The 25,648-nt window shown below is 50.4% G+C and overlaps 1 protein-coding gene and 1 non-coding gene across 2 annotated transcripts in view; one reads left to right on the forward strand and one right to left on the reverse strand.

Moving 5' to 3' along the window:
• Positions 1-300: 300 nt before the first annotated feature.
• The window catches only part of LOC144125583 (uncharacterized), a 34,355-nt gene continuing 9,007 nt past the window's right edge, over positions 301-25,648 (forward strand). Inside the window, exon 1 of the mRNA XM_077659075.1 lies at positions 301-1,373. Coding sequence (XP_077515201.1) covers positions 443-1,373 — 931 coding nt within the window. The 5' untranslated portion in view covers positions 301-442. The remainder of the gene's footprint in view (positions 1,374-25,648) is intronic.
• On the reverse strand, positions 7,214-7,285 carry TRNAT-CGU (transfer RNA threonine (anticodon CGU)). Its single transcript has one exon. It is a non-coding gene; the product is annotated as a tRNA-Thr (tRNA).

Here is a 25,648-nt window from a genome sequence, read left to right on the forward strand (position 1 = left end):
GCGCACCCTTCAAAGCGCGTCGTCGTGCCGCCCCTCCGCTCTCCAGGGGAGCCGATCCAGCGGGGCCAAAAACGGCGCGTGTTTTTGTGTTCCCAGAAAGCCCAACGAGAGGGGAGCAGCAACGAGGCCGGAGCGCTACTCGCGCACGCACGCACACTCTCCTCGACGCGGCAGAAACCTCCTCGGCTCCTGCATCCATTCCCAGACGGGACGCCGGCCGCCGCCGCCGAGAGCCCAGGCGTCGTGGTGTCGCGCCCGGCCCGCTTTGGAGCTTCGACCCGTCCTCGTCGTCACTGAGTCGTCAGGCGACGACGCCCGAAGAGACATTTGCATGCCTGCCCGTCGCGCTTCAACGCCGCCGCTTCGGGCCTGCTTTTGCCGATGACAGTGCCTAGGCGACGATGTCGTTCGTGCACCGTCGACTGACTGACAGCTGTGCCAGATGCTCGGCCCTGCACCGGCTCCCTGCAATACCTTCACGGTGCAGCGCAGTCACTTCGCGCGCAGCCCGCTAGTGGCCGCGGTTTCTGCTGCTTCCTGCCAGCTGACGAGCGCAGTTCGCCGGCCCTTGAAAGGAGGGGAGACCGACAAACGAGAGCGGCGCAGTCGCACTCGGGGACAACAGCGAGGATACCGTTTTGTCATTGCCCTTGTGTTTGTTGCCGTCGTTCCCGCACCGAAATTGGTCCCGTGTCAGTGCGGAAAAATAACAATCTGTCATCGCCCTTTTCATAGCGCTCCTTGTCGGCGCGAAACTGGACCGGTTTTTCATCCCAGCCGGCGGCTCCCCACTGTCCGAGGGAAAAAGGAAGGGGATCGGGAGCAGACGAGCACGCAGAGCAGAGCAGGAGAAAAAGCGCAAAGGCGCTACAGCCGAGCGGGGCCCGACCACCATACATCAAGCGAATTTTCGACTGGCGTCCAGTGCGGCGACGCGGATACTTGCAAGAAGCAGCGCCGAGGAGGCCAGCGAACCGGCGCGCGCGCGGAAGTAAGCCAAGCAAGCTCGGAAGGAAGCGAGGAGGGGGGCAGCTGCGCTGCTCCGGCGCCGGACAGCGGCGGCGGCGGCGCTGGTGGAGAAGCCGCCGCCGCGCCGCTTGTTGTCGGGGCGGGGAGAGCGCGCGCCGACAGCGAGGCGCGGCACATCGGCGTCGCGGCGTCGGGCGAGCGCCGGCGCTGGCGGTGTGCGCGCCGGCGGCTGACGGCGGCGCTCACCACGGCGACGACGCGCCAGGAATCGCGGCCGCTGGCGCGAGCGCCGGCGGACATGCTTGGCCTTGGCACCGAGGGCTCCTTCGTTGTGCGGACCGGCTTGTCGTCGCACGTGCTGCTGCTGATGCTCTGTCTGATCCAGTGGCCTTCCGCTGTGAGAGGTGAGTTCAGATGAGAGGGAAAACTTGCGCGTCCGCCGAAGCCGTTTGAATGAGAGGGGCGTCACGGTTTCGTGACCGGCGACTGAACCCGTGCGACGAGCGTGCTCAACACGGCTTCTTTCTCTTCGCTTCGATTTCGATTACGTGAAATTCGAATTCAAACACGACGATCTGGTATTTTTTTTTTTTTTGTCTCGCGTTCGAATGATCGATTTCTCGAGAACTTTGATTGGTGCAAAGCCGAATACAAGATGACTCATCTGCGTAGCTGCTCGACATTATCAACGCTTCGTTCTGTGGTCGCGTCCGTGTCGCAGGAATGAAGCCGATTTCTGTAACAAGCAGAACAGTCTAGTTGAACGCACATTTGTTGACATGAGGCCTGTAGCAGGCAATTAGCAGCTGTTAGTAGTAGTTAGAAAAGTTACTCTGTTAATTACGAGTCCCATGCACTCATCTTTTTGTGTTTTGGCGTTCGTATATGAGTGGTGCAAGGGCGTGCGGTTATATGATTCAGCGTGGTTGTAATGTCAGTACGCTAGTATTTCTTTCTTGTTTCTTCGTACAGATGGTTTGACGTCGCATTAATCTCTGCAAGCCAAGCCACGTGGAACGTGGGTATCTTCGCTTCCAATTGTGTGGGAGGAGCATTGTTTATTTAACTTTCTTTTTTTTTTTAATCTTGCCTGGCTAAGGCTGTCGGTGATTCACTAACTATAATGCAAGTTGCCTTTTATATAGAAGAACCAATTTATTGAGCACAACGTCATTCGTCATGTCTCTTTCAGTCGTACCGTTTAGCCTGAACACAGCGTAATCAATTGGGGGAAACGTGGTTGCTGTGGCTCCAGGCTCATAAATTTAAGGTTTTTTTTTTTTGGTAAGAACCATCCTGAGAAATTAGGTGAAGTTCGATTTACCTCGAGTTCCATCTGTTGTAAACTCGTGCGTTCGCGCAAACTTGAGTGTGAAACTGGCTGCGCACGAGATTTATGATGTACCTTGCCATGTATGCCTCCTAAAGAGCCACTCAGCTCATTCATTACACACATGCCCTGCATAACAAAGTCATTGTAACGACGGCTGATATCGGCATAACCGCTGTGAATCGACCCGAGTAGTCTGGGGCGTGACTTACTGTGTACACATTGCTGTATGCCCTTTTTGTTATCGAAATACCGTGACCTCGGTTTTCAGGTTGCTGCTGAAGGAACAAATCATTTTATCCTACGTGCTTTACACTCAAGACGAAAAATAAAATTCAGAAAAGCAGAACGTCAAGTAACTCGTGAGAAGCGCTGAAAACTCCAGTCGCTAAACTTTTTATGCGGTTCAGACAGTTGCAGACACTTATGCAGTTCAGAGTAATGACAGGAGCATGAGCGCATCATTGAATCCGGAGGATTGAGACTCCGGTAACACAACCGCGGTCGGCACTATGGACTTCAATTATGTGAAGTGTTTGCCAGGGGCCTGCAGTAGTTGCGCGCTGAACGGCAACACATCAATGACGACGCTAGCTGAATAGGCTTCTCAAATACGCTTTAACTGGTACCGTTCTGCTCAGCTAGCCCGGTTATACAGTGGAACCCTTTTATGACCAACTTCAGGACGGGGCCAGATTGGTTCAGCATAACCGGTAGTTTCATAGAGCTGAATCAGGATATAGGAACTTTTTTTAGCTGAGATGGATCTCCAGGCTTGTTGGTAGTTCGTGGTTTGCTACCGGAGGGGGTTTGTCGTCCCCTTGAGCTTAAACTAAACGAGCTTGCACAAGTGAACGGTTTGATGCCGCAATTTAGGAAACATAAAATTGCTCTCAACTGCTTCGTTTCGAAACTCCAAATGGAAGGCCACACCAAATACATTAATGAATTATTTCGAGAAGAACATATGCCACAAATCGCTTGACCCTGAGAATAAAATGAAAAAAAAAAAGCACTTTCGTTCATAGTTTCTGGATGCGTCAGCACTCAGTACTCTCGGTTTCTCAGCAGTCAAGTCTCGCTCATTTTTTGTGCTACTGAGGTCGTCATGGTCACATGGCTTGAGCTCTAAAGCGGCAGGAGACCAGGTCGCCGTTGATGAAGGTCGTGATGTGTAAGTAGATTTACATCCTTGCTCAAACAGGCGCGCGCTCTGCACACGCTGTTTCCAATCGTTCAGCGCGGCTCCAGGACGAAGGAGAGGAGGTCGCTCTTGGGGAAACGGACGTGCACGTCCAGAGTGCGACGTATTCAACGTGCAGTTCAGCATCGTATATCACAAATATTTTAGGTTGCTAAGTCTCGCACAGTTCTGGGTTTCTGGCACTGTGCATGCGTTATTCCATGTGTCCGGGATTTTGTTATAACCGAGTCCCACTCCTGTACACCGGTGGTTTTCGGCGCTGTGTAGCTGTCGGCGTTTCAAAACGGTTTGACGCCAATCCTGCACCGAAGTAAAACAACCCAGACTCAGATTTTGGAAAACGTATTTATACGCCGCCTCGTGCACAACGCTCCGTCTGTTTGTGAACCAAAATTGAAATCGCGTGCCAGCCGTATATTTGCTTCGTTTCCTCCCAAATTGAAACGAAGACTAACTTAGTCCAGTAAGTGCAGCCGTCAGTAGCAGCTCTGGCTTTGTTTGAGACATCTACCTGATATCGTAGTTAGTAATTGCACTGAATGGACCCTGTAGCATGCGCTTCAGTTCATTTCGTACGGCAAGCTACCGGATAAAGAAAGAGTCAGGACCTGTAGCGGAGTAGGTGGCGTGCTGTTCAAGGCGTTCGTTGCAGAATGGAAAGTTTGTAATAATAATAATTTACGCAAGCAAACTTTAACTTCCGTGCCGAGTAAAAATAAGTGAGAACTTCACGGCCAGAAATTAATTCAAATCTGTCATTTGAGATCTATGACCATTTATACAAGGTCGCGTGAACAAGGTATTTCCACACACGCGCACGCAATCAAACACTAGGGGTGTGCATCCCTAGAGAGCCCGGCAGTGGTTTCGGGAGAGAGCGGGTACGCAGACCGGGCATCGAGATCTGAGCATGCGCGAGGGCGCTGTACTACAACTATAGGGAGATACAACTCAAGAACGCAGCGGCGAATGCCCTCAAAAGGTCCAGCCAGTGGCGTCGACCGGTTCTCGTGACGTCGCTTGTGTGGTATCGAAGGTGATTGGCGAGTGCCTCCGTGAAATGGGATTAGCCGCGACGTCGTAACAATCGGCCGACGCCATTGGCTGGAAAGCCTTCTTTGAGGGGTGTTTGGAGCTGCATTCTTGAGTTGTATCTGACTACAGTTTTTGTTTTCAAACATGTCATGATTTTATGGACAATTTAGCAACTAGAGCGTCGTCTGTTGGCCGCCACTCGCGAACGCCGCCTAACTCAACGGGAAATTTTAAAATAACTTGTAATTTCAAGAAAATTGTTAGAGTCCCGTGAGATTCTTCGCGAGCATGGTGATTATCATAGCCGGCTCTTCCTCCTCGCTCCAAAATCTGACCTGTTAAATATTTCCTGCGCTCACAGTATACCTATTTCCGGCGCTCATAATTAATGAATGGGATGTACCGAACATTCGAAATTCCCTCGGTGGTTTTGAATGTTGAGCGCCACGCTGCATGTGGGGGCAGCAGTGCGTACTACAAACATTTGTCCATATTTACTGGGCTTAAGCAACTGCGCTGATTGGACTCACACAGCTTGAATTGACACAGCGAAGACAGACAAATACAGTTAAGGTAGATTGCTCCTAACCGTTCTTGATTGTATTCGCTCATTGTGTGCGTGTCAATCCAAGCAGCACAGCTCTCGTAAAAATAATGTTCCAACTTGCCCGATCCCAAGCATGTCTCAACTTTCTGCTACTCAAGTTTCGAAATCCAACCGCTAGAGTGTAAACGCCTCTCGAATCTGCAAAGCCTGTCTCTTTGTTATACACTGGTCTCCTGTTTCTCGTCAGGACAATGGTTGCGTGGCGTAAGATGAAAGCTTGCACGGCAGCTTTGATGACGTCAACACGTACAGTCCCAACAAGCTGGCAAGGGACAGGTTGTCATCGCGAAATGACGAGCAAGCAAGAAAGGTAAAAGAGGGAAATGGATCGCTCATTTTAAAGCCGCGGTATTCAGCAGCGGACCTGCGAAATGTACGACGAGGTGGACGTTGCCTTGGCAGATCAGAGATAAGTTCCGCCGTCAAGCAGCCCTAAATCCGCCTCGTGCGGTAGAAGCCCAACTTGTGGCCCTTTTTTAGTCTTCTCAAGGTGGGGTCAAAGACCCGTTTCCCAAGCATTTCACCTTAAAGAAGCCGAGCACCAGACCAGGCGAAAGCTTGTACCCATTGTGTCGCCGGTGGGTACCCGGCGGCACTGGGGATCGAACCCCGCACCTCCCACATAAGCGGATGCTCAAACCACTAGGCCACCACTGGAGGAATACTAAACGTGAAACGTCCAAACGCTATTTGCTGTGAAGGAAACATTGTAAAAACATCGTGCAATAACTAATATCGATATCTACACTGTGGGGCATTTACTAAAAAAAAACTACTGAAACAGAGGGTGCTTAATGCGCTCATTGTTCCCTTCTACGCGTAAAAGGCGGTTCACATGCGAGCGATTCGGCGAATTGAGCGAACAGCGGCGCGGCGCTGCGAAGCGTTCCGCTAGCTTTCGTTTCACATGCGTCGCCGCTGCGCGTTTCCTACCACTGCAAAAAAAAAAAAAAACAATGTTGCTGGCAAAAGATATGCGCTTGCAACCGGTTTTGGTGGCCTGCAAACACAAAGAGCGTAATTATAAGCATTGTTTTGTTATTTATTGTCATTGTTTATTTAAAGAAATATACATCTTGCATTTTAAGCATTCAACACCACTTTATCTAATTTCTTTTTTAAACAAAAGCATACGAACACAAACACTGGTCTTAGCGCATGCTTTCTTGCACGAGGTCTCTACTGGTCACGTGGCAACGCCGGGCCGTCATTGGTGGAGATGGGGTGCTGCCGCGTCGCCACCTCGCCGCTCCAGCCGCTGGAGCTTCTTCCGCCGCTTGAGAGAGGGTGTATGCGCCGCGGCGGCGGGATTCGCGAGCGGTTCGCTTGCATGTGAAACAGGCATTAGACTTGTTAGCTCCAGTCGAACATCGTTATAACGAAACTGTTTATAACGAAATAATGGATATAACGAACGAATGACTATTCCCCTTGGAATCCCCTTGGCTATAACGAAGCTACGGGTATAACGAAGTAATCGCCAAGCCCCTTCAACTTCGTTATAACGAGGTCTAACTCTATACGTACACTTCGGAAATAATGTGGTGGCCATATGAGGTCACCACTGCTTTAATCTCGTAAAGCTGTCCTGTAATGATCTCGTAAAGATGTACACGGTAGCTTAATTCCGCTCCTTAGCGGTGGAAACATTACGTCACGTTTCCCAAGTTCAGAACTAAGGAAGTATAATCGCCGAACAACTGTTCCCGCTTGCCAGAATGTCATATGCGCAGCTCCTACTAAAAGCAGCTCCCATTTGTGTTTCACTTTAGCCCGGAGCGAAAGTTAAAACCAGAAACGAGAAGGAAAATAATACTTCTTTTCGAATCTTGGAGGGGTACGAAATGGGGTAGTTTTCTGGGCTTAATCGAGAACTAGAAAGGCGTCCTTCGGTTCGTTGACAGTTTCTGCACACGAGAAGATGTTCGATCCCGCCCATGGAACAGCGAAATGTTTTCGGATGGGAACACACTGACTGCAATCGCACCGGTGGGAAATGGAAGTAAAGGTACAGGAAAACAATCCGACTAAAAACCTTCCGAAGACCAAACCTAAAAAAAAAAACTGCTGCCGCCAGTGAGGTTTGAACTCACGGCCCCTAGTTTACGAGACCAGTGCTCTACCACTGAGCTATAGCGGCGTTGGGGAGAGCGGCTCTTCGGGCGAGTGTTGTTCAGATACTTTTCCCTCCTCCTCTGAATCGTGATTTCGGCTGTTCAATGTGATCGGGTCGATTTTCGGAATTTTTATTTTTTATTTTTTATTTTTTGCAGCGCGGGCGGTTTATGGGACACTTTCCGCCACTGGAGGCAGTGGCGTAACGCGTTCCGCGATCACGCGCCCAACCCCTGCACGTTCCTAGCGCTGCCTTCGTCGTATTCGGGTGTAGTGCGCTCTCGCCCGCGATCACGTGATCACCTCCGGCATGAAACCCGAACCTCGCACTCCGTGCAACCTTTCTCCATGTCGGTTTGGACGCGGGGTCCTCCAAACGCCTTTAGGAGGCTGCACGCCGCTGGGACGGGACAGCCCGCAAACATGCGGGCAGTTGCACCGAGGTAGCACGCGCTAGTGACGCGGCCCGAAAGCATCCGCAGGTCTGCGTACATGTATTTCATGGACAAAAAAAGACAAAACCGCGCTGGTGACGCTTCACACTTGATTCACAGCATTGATCATCTTTGCAAAGTAGGTGTTCCGTCATGCCATACTAAACTCGCTTTTTCTTCTTTTGTCCCCAACACTTCTCACAGTTGGAACCACCTTCCCAGGCACATTGTCGATATTTCTAACCCAAGTTCTTTTAAGACTGCCCTATGTAATCTTTATTTGTAGATTTTAGTCAGTTTTATTTTGTGTTCGTTTTCGTTCTCTTATTGCCGTCTGCCGGAAATGTTCTCTTTTTGGGGGGAATTGTAATTTTTTCCCCTTTGCTTTCTCTTGCCTTATTTTGTGTTATGTTTTGTTCATTTTTCGCCGCGTTTTCATTTCGTCTATTTTGTTTTTCTGCTGCACTGTATCTGACCCAATGTATGTACTTCCCACTCCCCTCTTTAATGCCTTCGGGCCCTGATGGTGCTTGAATAAATAAATAAATAAATAAATAAATAAATAAATAAATAAATAAATATCTCGCCGCACGATCGTTCTCGCTTTCCCGAATCCTCAGAGTGTGCACGCCTTCGTTTAAGTTGTAAACAGTCATAAAAAAAGGTACAGTATATAACAGTCGTACCAGCGCTCAAGGTAGTGACTCCCATTAGACAGCTTAACATGACTTGCTGGGCGCGTGTTGGTAAACCATGCTTACAATAACACAGCGCAAAGACAAACACGCACGAGTAAGGAAACGCCATGCACCAAGCGCTGACTTCAACAAAACTTTATTGCTGCGCGCAGCGCATACATATACCGTACCGCGCGCCTGCGCAGCAACGAAAGGAAAAAGATGTATACGCTGCGCGGAGCAATAAAGTTTTGTTGAAGTCAGCTCTTTGTGGTGTTTCCTTGCTCGTCCGTGTTTGTATTTGCGCTGTGGTAATGTAACCATTAGGCAGGCTCTTGTGGAAAAGTATACATGGACGTATAAATGCGTATATCCTGTACTAAAATACTAAATGCCGTCTTGGCCTATAATAAGCCATTATGGTACACCATTTCCCAATGCCGGCTTGGCCGGGTGTTTCAGCGAAAATTTCAGTAATACATTTAAAAGTTGGTTTTGTGAAGCATAAATACGGCTCTCGTTGTGGCAGAGTGTCGTGGCGCACAGGCTAACTCGAACCCGGGCCCCATTTGGTAGCGTGTCTGAGTCTTCGGGCTGAGAAAAACGAAAACAAGCGGTTTTAATCGCAGATTTGACGAAACTTATTTACACACGAAGAAAAAGAAAACAGTCAAAATTTAAAAGTTCATAGCCATGAGCGACTGGATGAGCCTTGTCGCCAGGGCCCAGAGCGTCCTTTCTCACTCAGCACATTCCTTAAATCCCCTAAGGTTCCGCCCCTTCATCAGGCGGTGGCCAATCCAACGCCAGGCACATTTCTCCAAGATGGGAAGTTGCACAGCACGTAGTAAGCAGAGTCACTCGTTGCAGAGTCGACCCGTGGGTGTGGACGAGGAGAAAACGCAAGTCCGCTGCTATTTCCTACGGTGTAGCAACAGTACTGCAAGCGGCAACGTGTCCATCGAAAACACGTGTGATCTTTCTGGCGCCGCGGGCCTCAACTTCGGCGAGCTCTCTCCGGTCGGGCCGGCTCCTGAGGGATACGGCTAATTACTCGAAGGCGCCGTTCCTTTATTCCCTTGTTGTCTGTCCATCGTCGGTCGCTGCTTCAGGCGTTCTTCTCGGGGAACCAGTCAAAGGGAAAGTCATTTGCACCGAGCCAGGCATGAGAATATTCCGCAGGTACTTTCCCAGCAAGGCATCCTTTTTTTTTTTGTGGGGTCATCGGCTGATTAATTTAGACCATCTGGGGTTCTTTAACCTGCACTGACATCGCACACTGGCGCCTTTCGCGTTCCACTTTTATCGAAACACGGCCGCTGCCGCCGAGATAGAACTCGGGTCCTCCGGCTCAGTAGGCGTACGGCCTAACCACTGTACCACCGCTCCGGGACGCCATTTAGGAAACTGGATGAATATGTCTAACTAGTAAGAACATCCAGAAAGTCTATAGACGTTTCAGTTAGGTGCAAGATTGTAATCGGAGGTTTGCAGCTGGCCGATAGCAACAGCAGTATCAGTTTTAAACCTTACGGCCGGGGAGCGCACGCAACTTCATTCGGCAGCGTACATGTGATGTGGTATGGCCTTCTCTGCGCAACCCACGTTGGAGGGCTGCAGCAGCGAGCGACGGCATGGGTTGCTGCGTGAACCTTCTCCATGTGACAAGTTAATGTGCACTCGTATCCTCGTAGGTGTGGCTTCGTGCGTTGTCTGGCCGCATGGCTTCGGCTTGACGCTCCGCGATGGCCAGAATTAGTTGTTGCACAGTTCATATAGTATAACCGCCTTTTCGAAAACTGATATGGCCATCGCTACGACCAGCTATAACTCTCTGATTACAATCTGGCTTGCAGATGTAACATGTATATGTTATACTATTGGTACTGGGTAGCGCAATTCACTTGGTTTCCGATTATCACCATCACTGACACTGATTAGCACTCGTCCTGTCTGATTCTTTTCTATGTCCACTTCTTAAGCGCTAGTCTTACATTATTATGAATCATAACCAACTAGCCCAGATTTCTGCTTTGACTGACACTACAATGCGGAAAAATCTTCATACCTCAGAAAACTTACGGTGGGCACTTAAGGTCCTTATGTGCTGCGAATGAGAAAGCATCCTGTGACCCAGAGGCCTTTAGGTTAACGGCCATTACCATAAAAACCTTTTACCATAAAGGCATTTGATCTAAAGACCTTTATCATTGCCATTAATGACCCTCATCATTATTTAGTAACGTCCTTTATCATTCCAAAACTACCACTATCACAAATTACTACTGGCTCGTCTAATGTCTTTGCTGTATTGCCTCTATCACCCATTACTATATGATGACCTACTGCTGACATTATGTAAGACCACTGTGACGTCATTGGGGTTTTCGGACCACTGCTGCTGGACAGTGTAGTTCAGAGAATACTTTCTCTGCTTTATCAGTGTGAGAGTTATACCAAAGGCTTTCTCTTTCTGTGGCGGATATTAACAGATAATTTTCGCCCTTCTTGTGGAGAACAGATGTTAGCCGTTCTGTCTAATGGCTGCTCGACAGTCAGTCTAAAACTCTTGGTTCAAGCCTGCGTGTGATCACAGCCTCGCCTCGGGAGCGTGGCGTGACGCTTACGCATTGCCCTATGTTTACCGAGAGAAATGAATCACTGAAAGAAAAGACATGCATTTCTCGAGGGCTTGATACTCAACGTGTCTCTGAATTCATTTGGCTGTATACTCGACTGTTTAAGCCGCAGCTGCTTATTGACAAGCTTCTTCCTTTTCCCTCGAATAAATCTCGTGTTTCTCTCTCGCCCTGCCTGCCTGCCTGCGTCACGTGGAAAACGCTTAATTCTCCGTTGGCATAAATATCCGCGCCTCCAAAGCTCTTTCCAGGCGCCCTTCTTCAATCGCTAACGAACGCTGACAGCCACTCACACGTTGCAACCCGTTCGTACAGTTCATTCCTTTGAGGAATTACTCCTATTGTAGAAGAGCCGACCGCAGTGGGAAGGCAAACTAAAAACGAAGTTTTTCTTGTTTGTTTTTACAAGCTCCCCCCCTCCCAAGCAGCCGCGACGCGTCAGGTTTTCAGTGTTCTCGTTTGCGCGCTTTTCAGTACTCTCTCTCTCTGTAGTCGAAGGAAAGAGGGGGGCGGGGGTAAGAAGTAGTACGAGGTCGTTAATCCCTTCGCGCGTTTCAGCAGTCGATGCTGCTTTCCCTTTGCTGGGCGAACAAGTCATGCCACGGACAATAAACATTTCACGGAGGCGGCTCGCCACCGAGCGTGAATCAAAGCGCGCTCTGGCGAGCAAACTTGTCAGACTCTCGAGACCGGGCGGCCTGTTCGCTCGTTTTTCTTCGCGTTCTAATCACGAGTAGTTGGCAGTTTGACTCGCTCCCCGCTCTGAGACGCCGCACTGTTTATAAACTATTCCTTGATGCGTGGCGTTTCGACGGCTGAGCACTGAGCATCGCCGCTTTAATTTTATTTCGCGTGAATTCTCGTCACGGCCGTCATTTCTTCCAAGAATATTGCTACGCAAGCCCCGTAACCTTTAGCAGATGTATTTATCTTTTTTAAGGCGTCAGCTGTTGAGCCTGTTTCACATGCGAACGAAAACGCTAGCGATTCCTGCCGCCGTGGCGCAAAAACCTGTTTCGAGTCTATTACGCGGCGGCTCGAGCGGCCAGAGCAACGAGGTTCCAACAAGCTAGAAATTGTTCTCCGCGACGCGCCGCTCAGTCGCTTGTATGCGAACCAGCCTTCACAGCCAGACCCTTTGAAATCCCGTGGTTGACGTCCGCACGAAATGACGTCATCACATGGCACGGTCACATACTGTCGCATTGATGCGTCAAGTGACCGGTTGTAGTGTGACCCATCAGTCAACAGAACCCGTTCTCTTGTCACATTCTTCTACAGCCATCTTACACATACACTAACGTTGAAACTTGTCTTATATTAGATACTTTAGCCACTGCGCATGCGCAGATCACCCTGTGGGCGCCAGATGGCGCCACGTTCTAGTCGATCAACAGCGCGTGCGCCTGCCGCGTCGGGACCAAACAGCGCATGCGCAATGGCGGGGCACGGTAAGCGGCAGCGGTACGCGCTGTGCTAAAAGAATCGATAGCGTGAATGCCCCTTCAACTGCTGCTGGTTTTTTTTTTCTATTTGCCTTTATACTTCATACGTGCCTCGTGCCTGTTCTCCGACCGCAGTAACCGACCAGTGCCACAGACGGATTCTCCTTCGCGTGCGCAAAGTAAAGACGCGTGGTCGTTAAAGGGGGGGGGGGGGGCAGGGTGCCAGATAAAACTGCGGAGCGGCAAGCGTGGGCTGAGAGCTAAAGAACGCGTGCTTCCTTGGCACGTACAACAGCGGCCTCACTTGTGTTCCGATGCTCGTGGCGAGTCCAGTGTAGAATATTTTTCGTTGCTCTTGGAGAAGAAGGTGGGGAGGTGGATCTTAAGAGCATTCTCCTTGGCGCGGTAATTGGTAAAAGTCTCTCGGGGCTCCAAGGACAAGCAAGGGCGCTAACGAAGCGGGTGCGGGCCGACTCCGTTACGGTGAAAACTTCTATTTGATTCGACTGTTTATAATGGCGAGGCACATGGAGAAACAAGTATCTACCACACGGCGCGACGCGCATGCTACCTGGCATGGTAGCAGGCCTCACTAACGCGTTTGACCAGCGCAGCAGATGTTGCGTCATCCTGGCTTCCGTTGCACACTGGGAACCTATATTCATCTATTCTCACCTCTCCTTCTTTCATCAGTGCAGCTAATTCGGGCGCACGTAGTTCAACCAATCAGGCGCATCGAGTAGTCACGTGATCTACGAGTGCGTTCGGAGGGGCCCATTTCTCCCCACCAACCTCTTTTCGCCTGCTGTGACCTCCTCCGGCTTCCGCGGAGTGCTTTCACTCTCCTCCTTTGATCTTTCTCTTCATCCTCTTACAGGTAACGCCAACACCGCTATAGCGAGGGAACGGGAGTTTAACAGCTGCGCTGTAAAGTATAATCTACTGGAGCGCCTAGATCCAAGAACATGGCCAAGCTTCGTGACAGTACGCTACACGTATGCATAGTTTGAGGGTTATTTCTTGTTTGAAGCTTATTTGAGGGGCCAATGGTTTGAAACCGCACATCGGTAATTCGGTATACGTCTGCGCTTGTACGTCTCTGCTATGCCAAAACTCCGGTAACGAACTAGGCATTTTGCACTCAAGCGTAAAGACAAAAATAGTTAGACAGGGGAATATCTAATCCTTTCAGTTCCTCGACGTGGGGTGTGTGAGGCGACTATAGTGCGCAATTACTCCCATCGTCGACTCCCGTTTATGGAACGGTGATGCCATCGCATTCCTTTCATTTATCTCGGGACATTGCTGAACGCTGTAATGTGTGGTTATATGCTTTTCTGTTGCATCAAGAAACTGGCAAGTGGCAAGTTTCCTAATTGAGCCGCTACGGTGTCTCAGTGGTTATGACGCTCGGCTGCTGACCCGAAAGACGCGGGTTCGATCCCGGCTGCGGCGGTCGAATTTCGATGCAGGCGAAATTCTAGAGGTCCGTTTACTTTTTTTTGTCAGCGCACGTTAAATAATCCCAGGTGGTCGAAATTTCCGGAGTCTTTCACTACGGCGTCACTCATAGCCTGATTTGCTTTGGGACGTTAAGCCCCAGAAACCTCCTAATTGTTACTTCAAAAATAAAATTATATTGCCGGGATTCGTGGCACATTAAAACTAGTAGACAGGCAATCCGCCTTTCTCACAAAATGTGGCGCTCTCGGTGAAGTGCGCGAGAGTTCTCCTGTTACCTAGGAAACTGGCCGAAAACAAACGCAGGCAGGCTACGCGGGAGCGATCGGCGAGCGGCAGGTGCGTGCTTCGCAGTTGCTGCCATATGTAGCTTACACCTGCATGCCACCAGCATGAAGTGCATACGGAGCGGAAGAAAATTTTGCTTCTCAGGAAAGAGCACAGTAACTGTCACACTTCTGGGCGGACACCTCAGCCGCGCCGGGAGGGAAAGAAGAAAGAAAGAACGAATGAAAGAAAGAGGTGCCATAGTGGCGCTCTGCAGAATAGTCTCGACCACCTGCAGGGAAACTGTCGATTTGTTTTCAAGCCTTGGAGCTCGGGAGAGGGCAGATGAGGTGAGCCGCGCATGCGTAGACTGGCCATGTGAAAAGGGCGGGTCACAAGGACGTTAGCTAGCACCGGATTTGCTACAACTGAGGAGCGGTTGATAGTAGAAGGGAGCAAGTAGGTACTCGCAATGGCCTCTGTAGCGAAAAAAAAAAGAAAACCGCTGCTGGAGTGAAGATGAAAAAATGTAGAGGAAAGAATCGGAAGTTACAATATCACCGTGACTTCCTAATAGCGCGCAAAGAAGCAGCTAAATCACTGTTTTTTTATACCTTTTTTGTTTTGTACACCTTTGTGTGGTGAAAATTCAGAGACTGTGCCCCTTCTTATTTCTCGGAACTGCCAGCCGGACCAGCGCAGGCTCTGTGTTGCTACGCGGGTCGCACTATAAGAAACACCTCCATGACGCAGTGATCAGTTCACATTAGCTAGAAGTTTCCCCATATATAAAAAAAAGTGTTCCTGTCCACTCCTGTGGCCCCTTCTCCCGAAGCTGTCAGAGCCATCATCGATCATTCGTGACACGCACTGAGCAATAGTGCTGACGGCACGGTCTTCGTTTCGAGCATCACAAAAATTAGCGCAGCTGTCGCGACTCTTCGGGCGTGGGGAACAAGAGCAAAGTTTCGTTTTGCCGTTTGCAAGGTGACGCGCGCATGAGTTTGGGAGAAGTGTTCTATAAAAAGCAGTCCGATGGATGCATGATGAGCCCCGGAGAGTCTATAAAATATAGTCAGGAGACGCGCACTGCCGCTTCCCGGCGCGCTTCGTTTACATGCTTACTTTTATAAAACCTTTATAAATATGCCTTTCCTGGTAACTCTCGTGCGCATCTGCGACATAATTTGCGACCTTCCACAGTTTATTCTTTTTTTTTATGAGTGCTAGTGGTGGCGAGGAGGATTCCTAATTGCGCAGGTGCGGCTTCTGCTCTCTCGCCAAAAAAGGCTTTTCATGTCCGCTTGTATCGAGACAGGGAAAAGCTCATGAACTCCAGAGATATGCAGAGTAATAAGCGGTTTGTTACTCATCATAGCCGAAGGGCGAAGACCTCAGCTAAAGTTCCGTAAAAGTGCAGGGATTGAAGAGCGCGAATGCACGGGACACGGGCGTGAAAATACGCTACGGTGTCGCGCACGTTGTTTATTCATTTTCCGTTCGTATGCTTTCAAAGGCTTCAACAGTGAAGTATTGCGTGAACGGAGATTGAAGTGAATAAATTTAAGGTAGGCATTAAACGTTCATTGTGGAATACTTCGAGCGCTATAGCAAACAACAACGCAGAAAGGGTAATAGCGCTGTGTCCCCTTTTGTGTCGTTTTTGCTAGCACTTGAAGTATTCCACAATGAACGTTTCATGCTCAATTGTCCGCTCTGAGGCATGAAACCGTTGTTTCGGCAGATGGGACAAGGGTATAGGCTATGTCATGTGGCGGAATACAAAAATAAAGCGCGCGGAATAAAAACGCGGGACACTTTTTGCGCAAATGGGGGTTCTAATGCTAGGGCATTAAAAAACACAGTGGCCACAAAAATTCATAAGCGCGTTGGCCTGCTGAAGTGGAACACAGCTTGGAAGAAGCCACTGCGGCAGGAGACAGCAGGTGGTTAGAACTGAAATCGGAAAGACTCAAAAATCGGAGACGTGGAAATGGAACTTAGGAAGTGACTACTGTAGAACACAAGACGATCAAGACTGAAGTGTATTTGGCTGGACATGCCTGCAGGCTATAGGGCAGTTCCCGGGAAAACCTGCGCGGCAGCAAGTCAGAGCTGAAACGTACACTTCAAGTGGCCCTCCTGGACAACGTCGAGTGATGAGGAGTTAAAGGACTCCGATGCAATCACTGTCCGTCCATTCGCTACTAAGAAAGACCGCTACACAGAATGGATGGCGAAACGACCTTGTTTCATCCAAGGCAACCCACAATGCCAGGCGTCCACTGGATGCTGCGGTCGATGGCAACTTCAGCGAAGCTCATTTTCTCTATGAGAACTGCACAGACGACCTTGACTGAACGCTTGCTTAATCGTCTAGGCAAGAAAGGGCGAAATAATCAGATACAGGAACCGACGAACGCCGGTGTTAAAGCGTCTAGGCCGTGTGCTTCGCGCCCCGGCGAAACGTGTCATTTCAGCAGCTGGGAGCGTTTCTTCTGTCTGCATGTTGAAGTCGGTGGGGAGTAAATACGTTTCTGACACGTTTTATGCGGGGTGCCAGCGAAGGCGCCGGCTACTCGCAGCTGTACACACAGTGCGCAACGGGCGCCAGCCTCATCACAGACAGGAGGCGGGAATTCGAGAAGCTTAAATTTCGTCGAGTGAGGGCTGCGTGCAATACGGGCTGCGTCTTTTATTATTATTATTATTATTATTCCTCGTTTCCCGCGCACTCGGCTTTCTTCTTGCCGTTGCCAGCACCCTGAAAGCGAAGTGTCTCACTCCGTCTGTGCGGGGAAAAGAAATGTAGCACCTCCGTGTCCTAGACTTTATGCGATACGTGAGCGTTTGTTCGTGTTGAACGCGGAGGAAGCGCTAACTGACTGCTGCTCGCGCCACTATAAACTGCGGGCCGTAAACTCTGCGAGAGTCTTTAGCGTTTCGCCCCTTTTTATGGCTTTATCAGAGACTGTGGTCGCTTATTTTATGCGCCTCCTTGTTTTTAACCACTGTGGCCTCTTTCCCTGTGTCTTTTCATCGCGGCGTGTTGTGGTGGCTCCCCTTTTCAGCAAAAGGACACCTTTGAGCGCGTGCATTATATCACCCGTGATATGAAAACCGATTCTGTTGGCGCAGCCTTACGCGGCAGCGTGTATAGTTAATAACGTTCCGCTATAGTGCAGCTCCTCAGGAAACCAGAATCACACTCGAAAGTTTTTGTGCTTGCACGTTAGTGTATATACCGTGCGGTTGCATCGAGCAGAAATGTGCCCCTGTGTGGCTCGTAACTCCTGCCGAATGACGCACTCAGCAGGCGGCATACTTCATGTAAATACATATTTCCACGGAAGAGTCCGACTTGACGCTGTGATTCAAGCTCACCTCATTACCAGGAATTCGTGTGAGCATCCCACCAACGCCGCTAAGCCTAGCGTTCTATAATGCAGCCACTCGGTCATTCTCTTTGTTTCTTACGTCACGGATGATGTCAGCGAGTTATTTTTGAATGCTCAAAGCTATGCGCAATGTGGTGGCAGCCAAGGGAACAAGAAGCACTACTCCGGAATTCCTGGTAATTGTAGTACGTGGAAGGGCGGTCTATAGGCCCGACTTGGACAGAAAGTACAAAGCGACAAGCTTCCGTCTCGGATATCTACCGGCTGTTTGAGTGAAGTCCGCTGCTAATTTTTTTTTTAATGATAGACTTTTTGAGGTGTGCAAATCACTTCTGCGCTGTAGCAATGCCAGTGGTGGCGGACATAAGTTAACAGGGGGGCCTTCCTAACTAATAACCTGGCTAACTAATGGAAACAGTTCGCTTTTTAATTATTACAGTTAGAGGCCTGGTTGCAACTCGAGATTTGTAGCTGGTCGTTTGTGACGGCCATGCCAGTTTTTAGAATATTAAAGCGCGATTACGCTCGGCGTGGTGACGCAACGAATTCTGGCCATTTCAAATCCGCTGGGCTGTGTGGGGCGCACGCAGACGCCCGCATGCGCACGTCGGTCGGATGCGCACGTGTCACGTGCGCAGACGAAGCACAGTTGTCAGGGCAACACGAAAAACACTGGTCAGGGCTGTAGTTAACAAAAACTTTTTGACCCATTTTTAGCTTTTAGCTGCTTTGAGAAAAATAATAGACGTCTTTAGCGCACCGAAGACGTGTACCGGTTTACCGGATCCCTCCCGCGCATGCGCAGTGGCGTTGTTGGGGTGCGGGGGAGCCACTGTGCGTGCGCAGGAGGGATCCGGTAAACCGGTATGCGTCTCCGGTAGTACGTCTCCGGTGCGCTAAAAACGTCTAATGTGTCGGGGACCGAAAATTGCGTGGCGTCCTACACTCTCCAACGAATACGCCTATATAGGAGTAAAAAAAGGGAGTAGGCTGTCCTCTGGCGCAGTCCCTTTTTACTCCTTTCTGTTTGGAGTGTAGGCCCGAAGCCACCTTCCCACCCGCAGCCGGCACCAATGTCGTCACTTTGACAGAAACTCAACTCCCTTCGAGGTCTCGCCTGATCGTAGCAGCCAAGAACGGGCGACTTTCTGGACCTTTGTGGGGAAGCTCTCGCACTGACGTTGTCTTTGAAGACAGTCGCCTTTTTTCATTGCACGGCTTCGCTTAAACGAGGTCGGCTGCTTTAGGCTTATTTACCGCAGCAAAAAAAAAAAAAGAAAGCAGTAATTCTCCACCGCCTCAGGGCCTCCTGGAAGCCAAAGAAAGGCCGGCCTTGTCAACATTTCGGTGCAATATTTACCAAGACGAATGCAGGGCCTTTTTTGTTTTTACACACTTAAAATCAAGGCATTTAATTCTTTCTACTAAGTACTTTCCTTAGCTGACATTTTAGCAATTACTTCCATGGAAAGAAGGAGAAAAAACGAAAAGTGATAAACCTAATGAGAGAAGTAAACACTTTGCAAGCTCGTGGTGCACGTTGTTAAAGCGGATGCTATAAGAGCCTTGCAACAGAATACATATATGTAGCGATATTACGCCGTGGGCCAACCAGGAAACATTCAAACGCTTACAGAATTGCAGCATCACTCTAGATGAGCTCCCTGTTAAAGATGACGTCGTCATAAAAGGTCGTCACATGCGCAGAGGTCCTGCGACGCTTTTCTGCTTGCTCCTTTTTTTTTTTGTTCCATGTACACTGGTAGTTCATCGCTGTGAACTGCGGCTGCCAATTACAGCATTTATGCATTCGTCAGGCTAATCTTACGGGACTTCCCGGTAACCCAGAAAAGCGGCTGTTCATTTATACACCCCGCCATGATTCGGTGCCCCGAAACGAAAGCGCTCCAATGCGGCACGCGCCAGCGAACACTGGAGCCGTTCCTCGCTTCGAGCATTATGCACGGTATTCAAAAGAAACGAAGACATAAAGAGGCGCATACCACAGCCACGTCTCGTTCAAGGCGAACTAAAGACGGGACGCCAATTTTGCAATTAGCTCGAAGGGTTTCTCTTAATTAGCATGATTGGTACCCTTGGCGGAACATCAAAAGCGGCCTCCGGCGATTATAGGGCGGCTCGCGCGGGGCTCGGGGTGCCACTGCCAACACGTCGCGGTCACGAGTTGCACGCCTTCGTATACCCGTTCGAAAACAGCGGCATTCCTCGCTCGTGTAATCTCTCAGAAAATTCGCCCAGCAACGGCTTCTGCAGCAGGGCCAGTCAGCTTTGAACTGTTCGGAGAATATGTCACACAGGAGCAGTGGAACTTCGCCACAACGTGCAGACTGTCAATAGTATTATGAACAGCTAAGCTACTAGAATCGACAGGCAAATGAAGATAATGGCCAGGTATGTCACAGAAAGCGACCAGACCGACAAACTATTAGACAGTGAGAACTTTAGCTTAGACGAGACGTATTATTGCTTAAGCATTCGTTTATGACGTACTCGGGCGTGCTTCTGATCCGGTATACGTCTACATTAGTGCGTATACGCTGTGCTAAAGCACTCTAGTGTTCTGTTGGGCTGTCTGTACTGCAGAATAAAGATGAAATCGTGTATCGTCACCTCACGGCATTCTGAACCATGCAAGGATTTGATTATTCGCTAGTAATGTTGCTTCTGCTTGAAAATGATCTTAAGGCTTCGAAATACCGTCCAGTTGCTTTTAGCAAGCAGTTCGGGCAAAGAGCGGTCCCAGTGCCTTACAAACCATTACAGGCCGTTCTCAACTGGCCGCTCTTAATTATAACGGCAGACCCGTATGTACGGTATGCATCTGACCCTTTTCCTATATCCTAAGGAATCGTTGCACAAATGCTCGCATTGGAAAGTCGATAACTGACATCAGTATCGAGTGCTTTCTCGACTCCGTGAGGCAAGAGGCCCCCTTTTTTTTTCTCTGGAACGAAGGAGAGCAAAGGAGCACACACTGGAGGCAGCATGACGCTAATGCTGTGTCTCTTCTTTGTGCCAATTTGGATCTCATGAAGATAATTACTAGATCACTTTCCTTCACTAGACACGAGAAAATTATATCTCATCCTTGCCCTGGTTTAAAAGTATGTTGGTGCATTTCGTATATACGGTAAAGAGACCTATAGACATTTAAATCGTATAAGGTATTTAGGAATATACCGTAAGAAGCTTCTCCTGCCATGCATGTCTGCTCGATGCACGGAGGCTTAATTCCAAATCTGCTTCGCTTATCTACCGAACGAGGCAGCCTTGGTCTCCGTGGACCATCGACCGCAAGAGCAATGTTTTTCGGCCACGCTGTCGCGAGGAGGGTCTGTTCTAGTTGCGTACTTGCGACTCCGTGGTTGTTAGTATTAGCAATCCCTTGCCTCTCTATGAATCAGCTACAAGAGTATGCAGTCAGTAATGAACGCGCGTTTTGCCTCGGTTAAGGAAGAAGAGGACATCGCATTTCGTGAACGTTATCAGTTCTCCTGCCATTCGTATTCCGCAGACTCTATACACACACCCAGCGCCCAGTTATTGCCTTCGGTGCGCAAATGTTACACGAGGAGAGGCATTTTTGGAGTTGTGCCCATTCGTATGGCTTGTTAAGGGCGCTTCGATGTTTCCCCGATGACACATTTCGATGCGAAAGGGTTGTTGCGGCGCGCCTGTTGTGACCCATTTCCCCAGTGCGGGCGCCCGCAATCATCCATCAAGTGGGCCGTGTAATGGATCGGCCAGAAGCGGACCAGGCGAGAACTCCTCCTCTTAGCCGAGCACTGGCGATCGCCGCTGCCACCGCGGACGAATAGAGGCGTGCCGCAGCAGTACTGCTGCGCTGCTGTCGTCAATTCCAGCCTCGCTTCGTTATATATATATATATATATATATATATATATATATATATATATATATATATATATATATATATATATATATATATATATATATATATAGTCTTCCATTTTGGTTATTCCACGTTCGATAGGCTTAGAGAAGACCCTGATTCTGTGCCGGAGCTCGCGCTTAACAAACGGCACTAGCGATCTTCCCCCGCGGAAATAAAAATTAAAAAAAAAAAACAACGGGCTGGAGATTGATGATAAAAACACGTCGTCTCGACGCCTCAAAACTTCCTTCAGATTCGTTGTCTTCTACTCTGTTGTTGCTTGTCGCCCTGCGCCACCCTTCTTTTGAGCTGGTTTTGTGGCCGGAAAGTTCGTCGGCATTTTTTTGTATGTGTGCGTTCATTTTCGAGGCAGCTCTGTGCCCGCAAGCAGGCTCTGAGATATCGTCGTCGCTGGCTGCTGAAGCCTTTCTCAATTCTTGGCAGCGGGGCGGGCACATCGATGGGAGCTCGAGATGTGACCGGAGACGCCAGAAAGGAAATCCTGCGTAGATTGGCATCGCTGCCTTATCTGACTGGCCGGACGGACGAAGAAGCCGCTCTAGCCGCCACGCCTTCGTGTCCTTTTTGGGCCGCATTTTTTTCTTTCCCGGCGGAGCGGGCGCTCGCCTTCCTGATAGCGATCGACGCCGTCCCGGCCGCGGAAGGACTTGGGCGGCAAGCCGCGCCTCCCAACTCCGGCCGCGTTTCGAGCATTCGTCAAGGTGCGGACCCGTTCCTTCCTCCCTGCTGCGATGCTGCGGCCACGAATAGACTGCGAGCCGCAGTGGTGGGACCCCGCTCGGGCGTCAGTGGCGCGACGAATATGAAAGAGCACGAAGCTAAGGTAGAGAGGTTAGGGGAGGGGGGAGTCCTTTCGCGGCACGGCGCCTCGCTCAACGGGAGGCACGGTGCCTTTCTTTGCAAGACCCTCCCGCTCCCTAAACCGCTCCTCCCCGCCCCACACTGCTGTGCAGGAGGTACACACGTTTTGTGGCGCTTATCCTATCTCAGCATCTGCGGGGTCGGAGACCCAGAACCGTTGGTTGGTTTTGAGAGCCGCCGTGGTGCGTGCTTTGTCGAGGGTGAAAGCACGTAGTCTTGTCTCGGCCCAAGTTTGATTGGGACGAACGGAAGCCATGCGTGAAGCAGTTGTTTAGCCACCGTTCTTCCGCACGTTAGACGTTTTCGCACGGACGAGTGAAGAATAGAAGAGGTGTCCGTCGCAACGAAGTCTCGAGCGTGCAGCCTAAGCGTCGTATTCAGTCAGGTGCCTCTTCTCGCTTCCGAAGAAACCTATTCGGGTCCTGTAATTGACGAGCATTGCTAATTATGACTAGCTTTCCAGCTTGAGCCGACCCCGTTTAAAGCTCCTGCGCGCGAAGCTTACGCTGCCCCCAGACATTTAGAACAGGGGGACCCTACTGCTTAGAGGAAGCAGTGAGACATGTGATTGTTATTATTAATAAGTTGCAGGCACGTATCCGAGAGAGAGAGAGAGAAGAGAGGGGGGGGGGGGGGCTCTTTTTCCTTGAACTCAAATTCAACCCCGCCACCTATAAGTAGTTACCTTGGGTCCCTTCCGAAAAAAAAAAATTCCAGGCGAAGTGCCTGATAAGTTCTGGGGGCAGCGGAAGCCTCGCGCGCGCAGAGCTTTGAACTCGATTAACGGGCTTTGCTCAAGCTGGAAGGGGAACCAGTGTGCAGGTGCGGGACAGTAACGACCCTCGGGTTATTGTCCTGCGCACGCGCCCCGCTATTCCCATACCCATCTAACCGATAGTGCTCCCCTATTCTAAATGTCTCTATTTTGCAGTGCCGCTCTATACTGACTCGATAGTGTAGAGGGGCCATTTCTAGTGCATGCGTACAGGTGCCCACAAAGTTTCCGGAACGCCCCCCAAAAAAGCTGAATTTTCTTGATGCCTAGATGCGCGGCCAGGCATCGACGGATAAGTAGCGCAGGGAAGTTCAAAGCGCACCCTTTAGTCATTCCCGAACGCTTCGAAAACACCTTCGCGCATCGGTGTCTGGTTTCCGTCGGTGTCAGTGTCCGCACTGCTGTTTTCGTCCCCCAGTGCCCTTTTCCCTATGCCAGGCAGCCAAGTGAACTGGAGGCTGGCTAACCTTGCTGCGCTGATGGTACTTAATCGTAGAGGCATTAACATGATGGTTGATGGGGGTTTAACGTCCCAAAGCGACTCGGGCTATGGGGACGCTGTAGTGGCTTCACTACAGCGGGTACATCACACAGTACCCTGGCCTCTAGCATTTCGCCTCCATCAAAATAAGACCGTCGCGACCGGGATGGAACCCGTGCCTTTCGGATCAGCAGCCGAGAACCATAAACACTAAGCCATCGCGGCGCAAATAAATAAATAAATAAAACGTGCTGATTTTCTGGAACATGAGTTAGGAAAAGACACCCGCCTGTAAGCCTGCCTGTCGAAGTGCAGCAATATATCTCATTCCGCTTTTCTGGCATTTCATAGCTGCTGGACACAACAGTGTCGCTGTCAACAGAGAATGTCTATGCTTGCAAGCAGCAAACACTCCAGTCAGGACCAACTTCGTTTCCTCTATCGCGAGCCTTGCAAGCTTTACCTGCACACAAGCACTGAAAGCGCTTGCCTTTTCTTTTCCTTCAATTTTTGGCCTTGGAGCACGTAAAAACGATGATGACCTGTGGAGAGAAAGCGAGCAAGATAATGCCCGGCAACAATATCCGTAATGCGAAGCCCTAATGCCGCCGCGAGTCTTAATCAGGGCGAACGCACTCCGCCCCCGCACCGCCGCTGCAGCGAGTGAATTAAGCCCCATATCCCGCTGCTATCGCAATTACTCGGAAACGGGGCTAAATACCCGCGCAGCTAGCCAGATCGAATCCCTCCCATTCCCCCTCATCGCATATAGCGGGGCACGCTTTCCATCGCTCATCATCAGGGGTCAGAGCCAGCGCCCGCAGTCCAAAGCCGGGGTGAGGGGAGAGGAGGACCCCCGTGCGCGAGTTTGTTTTGGCTCGAGGCCGCCGATGCCCGCTCTCCTCATTAAGAAAAGGGAAGGAGAGAAGAGAAGAAGAGCGATGTGCAAAAGAAAAGCAAGGAGATGAGAAGGCTGGCAAAGAAAGAAAGATGGAAAGAGGACGTGAAAATAAACAAGCGGGCGGGCATGGATCGAGGCGCCACGACTTGCCAAGAAGGAAGCGAAGGAGGCGTCGCATCGGCGGCGGCGGCGGCGAGGAAGCCCCCAAGAAGGAAAAAAAGGAGGGTCGGGGAGGGGGAGAGTAGAGGAGGGCGTTGCCGAGCGCTCTCGATCGGGGGAGCGGGCACGGCGGTACGGGGCGCTCGGTGACGCCGCCGAGTCGGGCCTTCACGCATCCATGCGCACACCGCCGCGGGTTCGGGCCAGCGTCGTCGTCGACGACGACAGTGGCGGCGGCGCGTCTGATGGGCGACGTCATTATTCCGAGCCGGGGCACACATGTCCACAAGAACCTCGAGGTCTGGGCCGGAGCCGTGCAGGGGGGCCTGAGAGGAGCCGGCGACGATGCATGGCGAGGGGTCTTCGGTTTTGGAAGGGGAACGGGATAATCGGGGAAAGGGTTTCCACGGGGCGGCGAGGGAAGGAGTCGTATCGGCGACAGAAACGAGGCAGGACCCCCCGCCTGAGCACGGACCCCTGCGGAGCGAACGCTGCTCGTGGTAGCTGCGTTGTAGGCTGCATTGTTGTCTTCGCTTTAGGCCTGCATTGTCGTCATTCGCTCTTGCGGGGTTAAGCTTGCCTCTTTTTATTGCCTTGGACGTGTTGCTTCCATCGCCACATCTTATTAATGTCTGCGTTGAAATTGTCCTTCACGGACACGGCGAATAATACGGCGAGTGTTGTGTTGAGTTTTATGGCACGTAGGCAACTCGGGCCATCATGCGCCAAACTCAAGGTTGATACGGCGAGTGATACACACTCTTCTATACGTACTCAGCCTCTGCCGAAGTCAGAATTCTCGAGCGTATACGACAAAAATATTCGCGTCAGTTTGCGGAAATTATTTGTGAGCTGGTTTAGCAAATTGTGTGAAATGTCTGTCATTATACCATGTACATCATTTTTTGTTATGAAGGTCTATGTTTGTGTAAAAACTGCTCTTTGTCTTGCAC

This window comes from Amblyomma americanum, chromosome 3 (assembly GCF_052857255.1).
Source record: "Amblyomma americanum isolate KBUSLIRL-KWMA chromosome 3, ASM5285725v1, whole genome shotgun sequence".
NCBI lineage: Eukaryota > Metazoa > Arthropoda > Arachnida > Ixodida > Ixodidae > Amblyomma > Amblyomma americanum.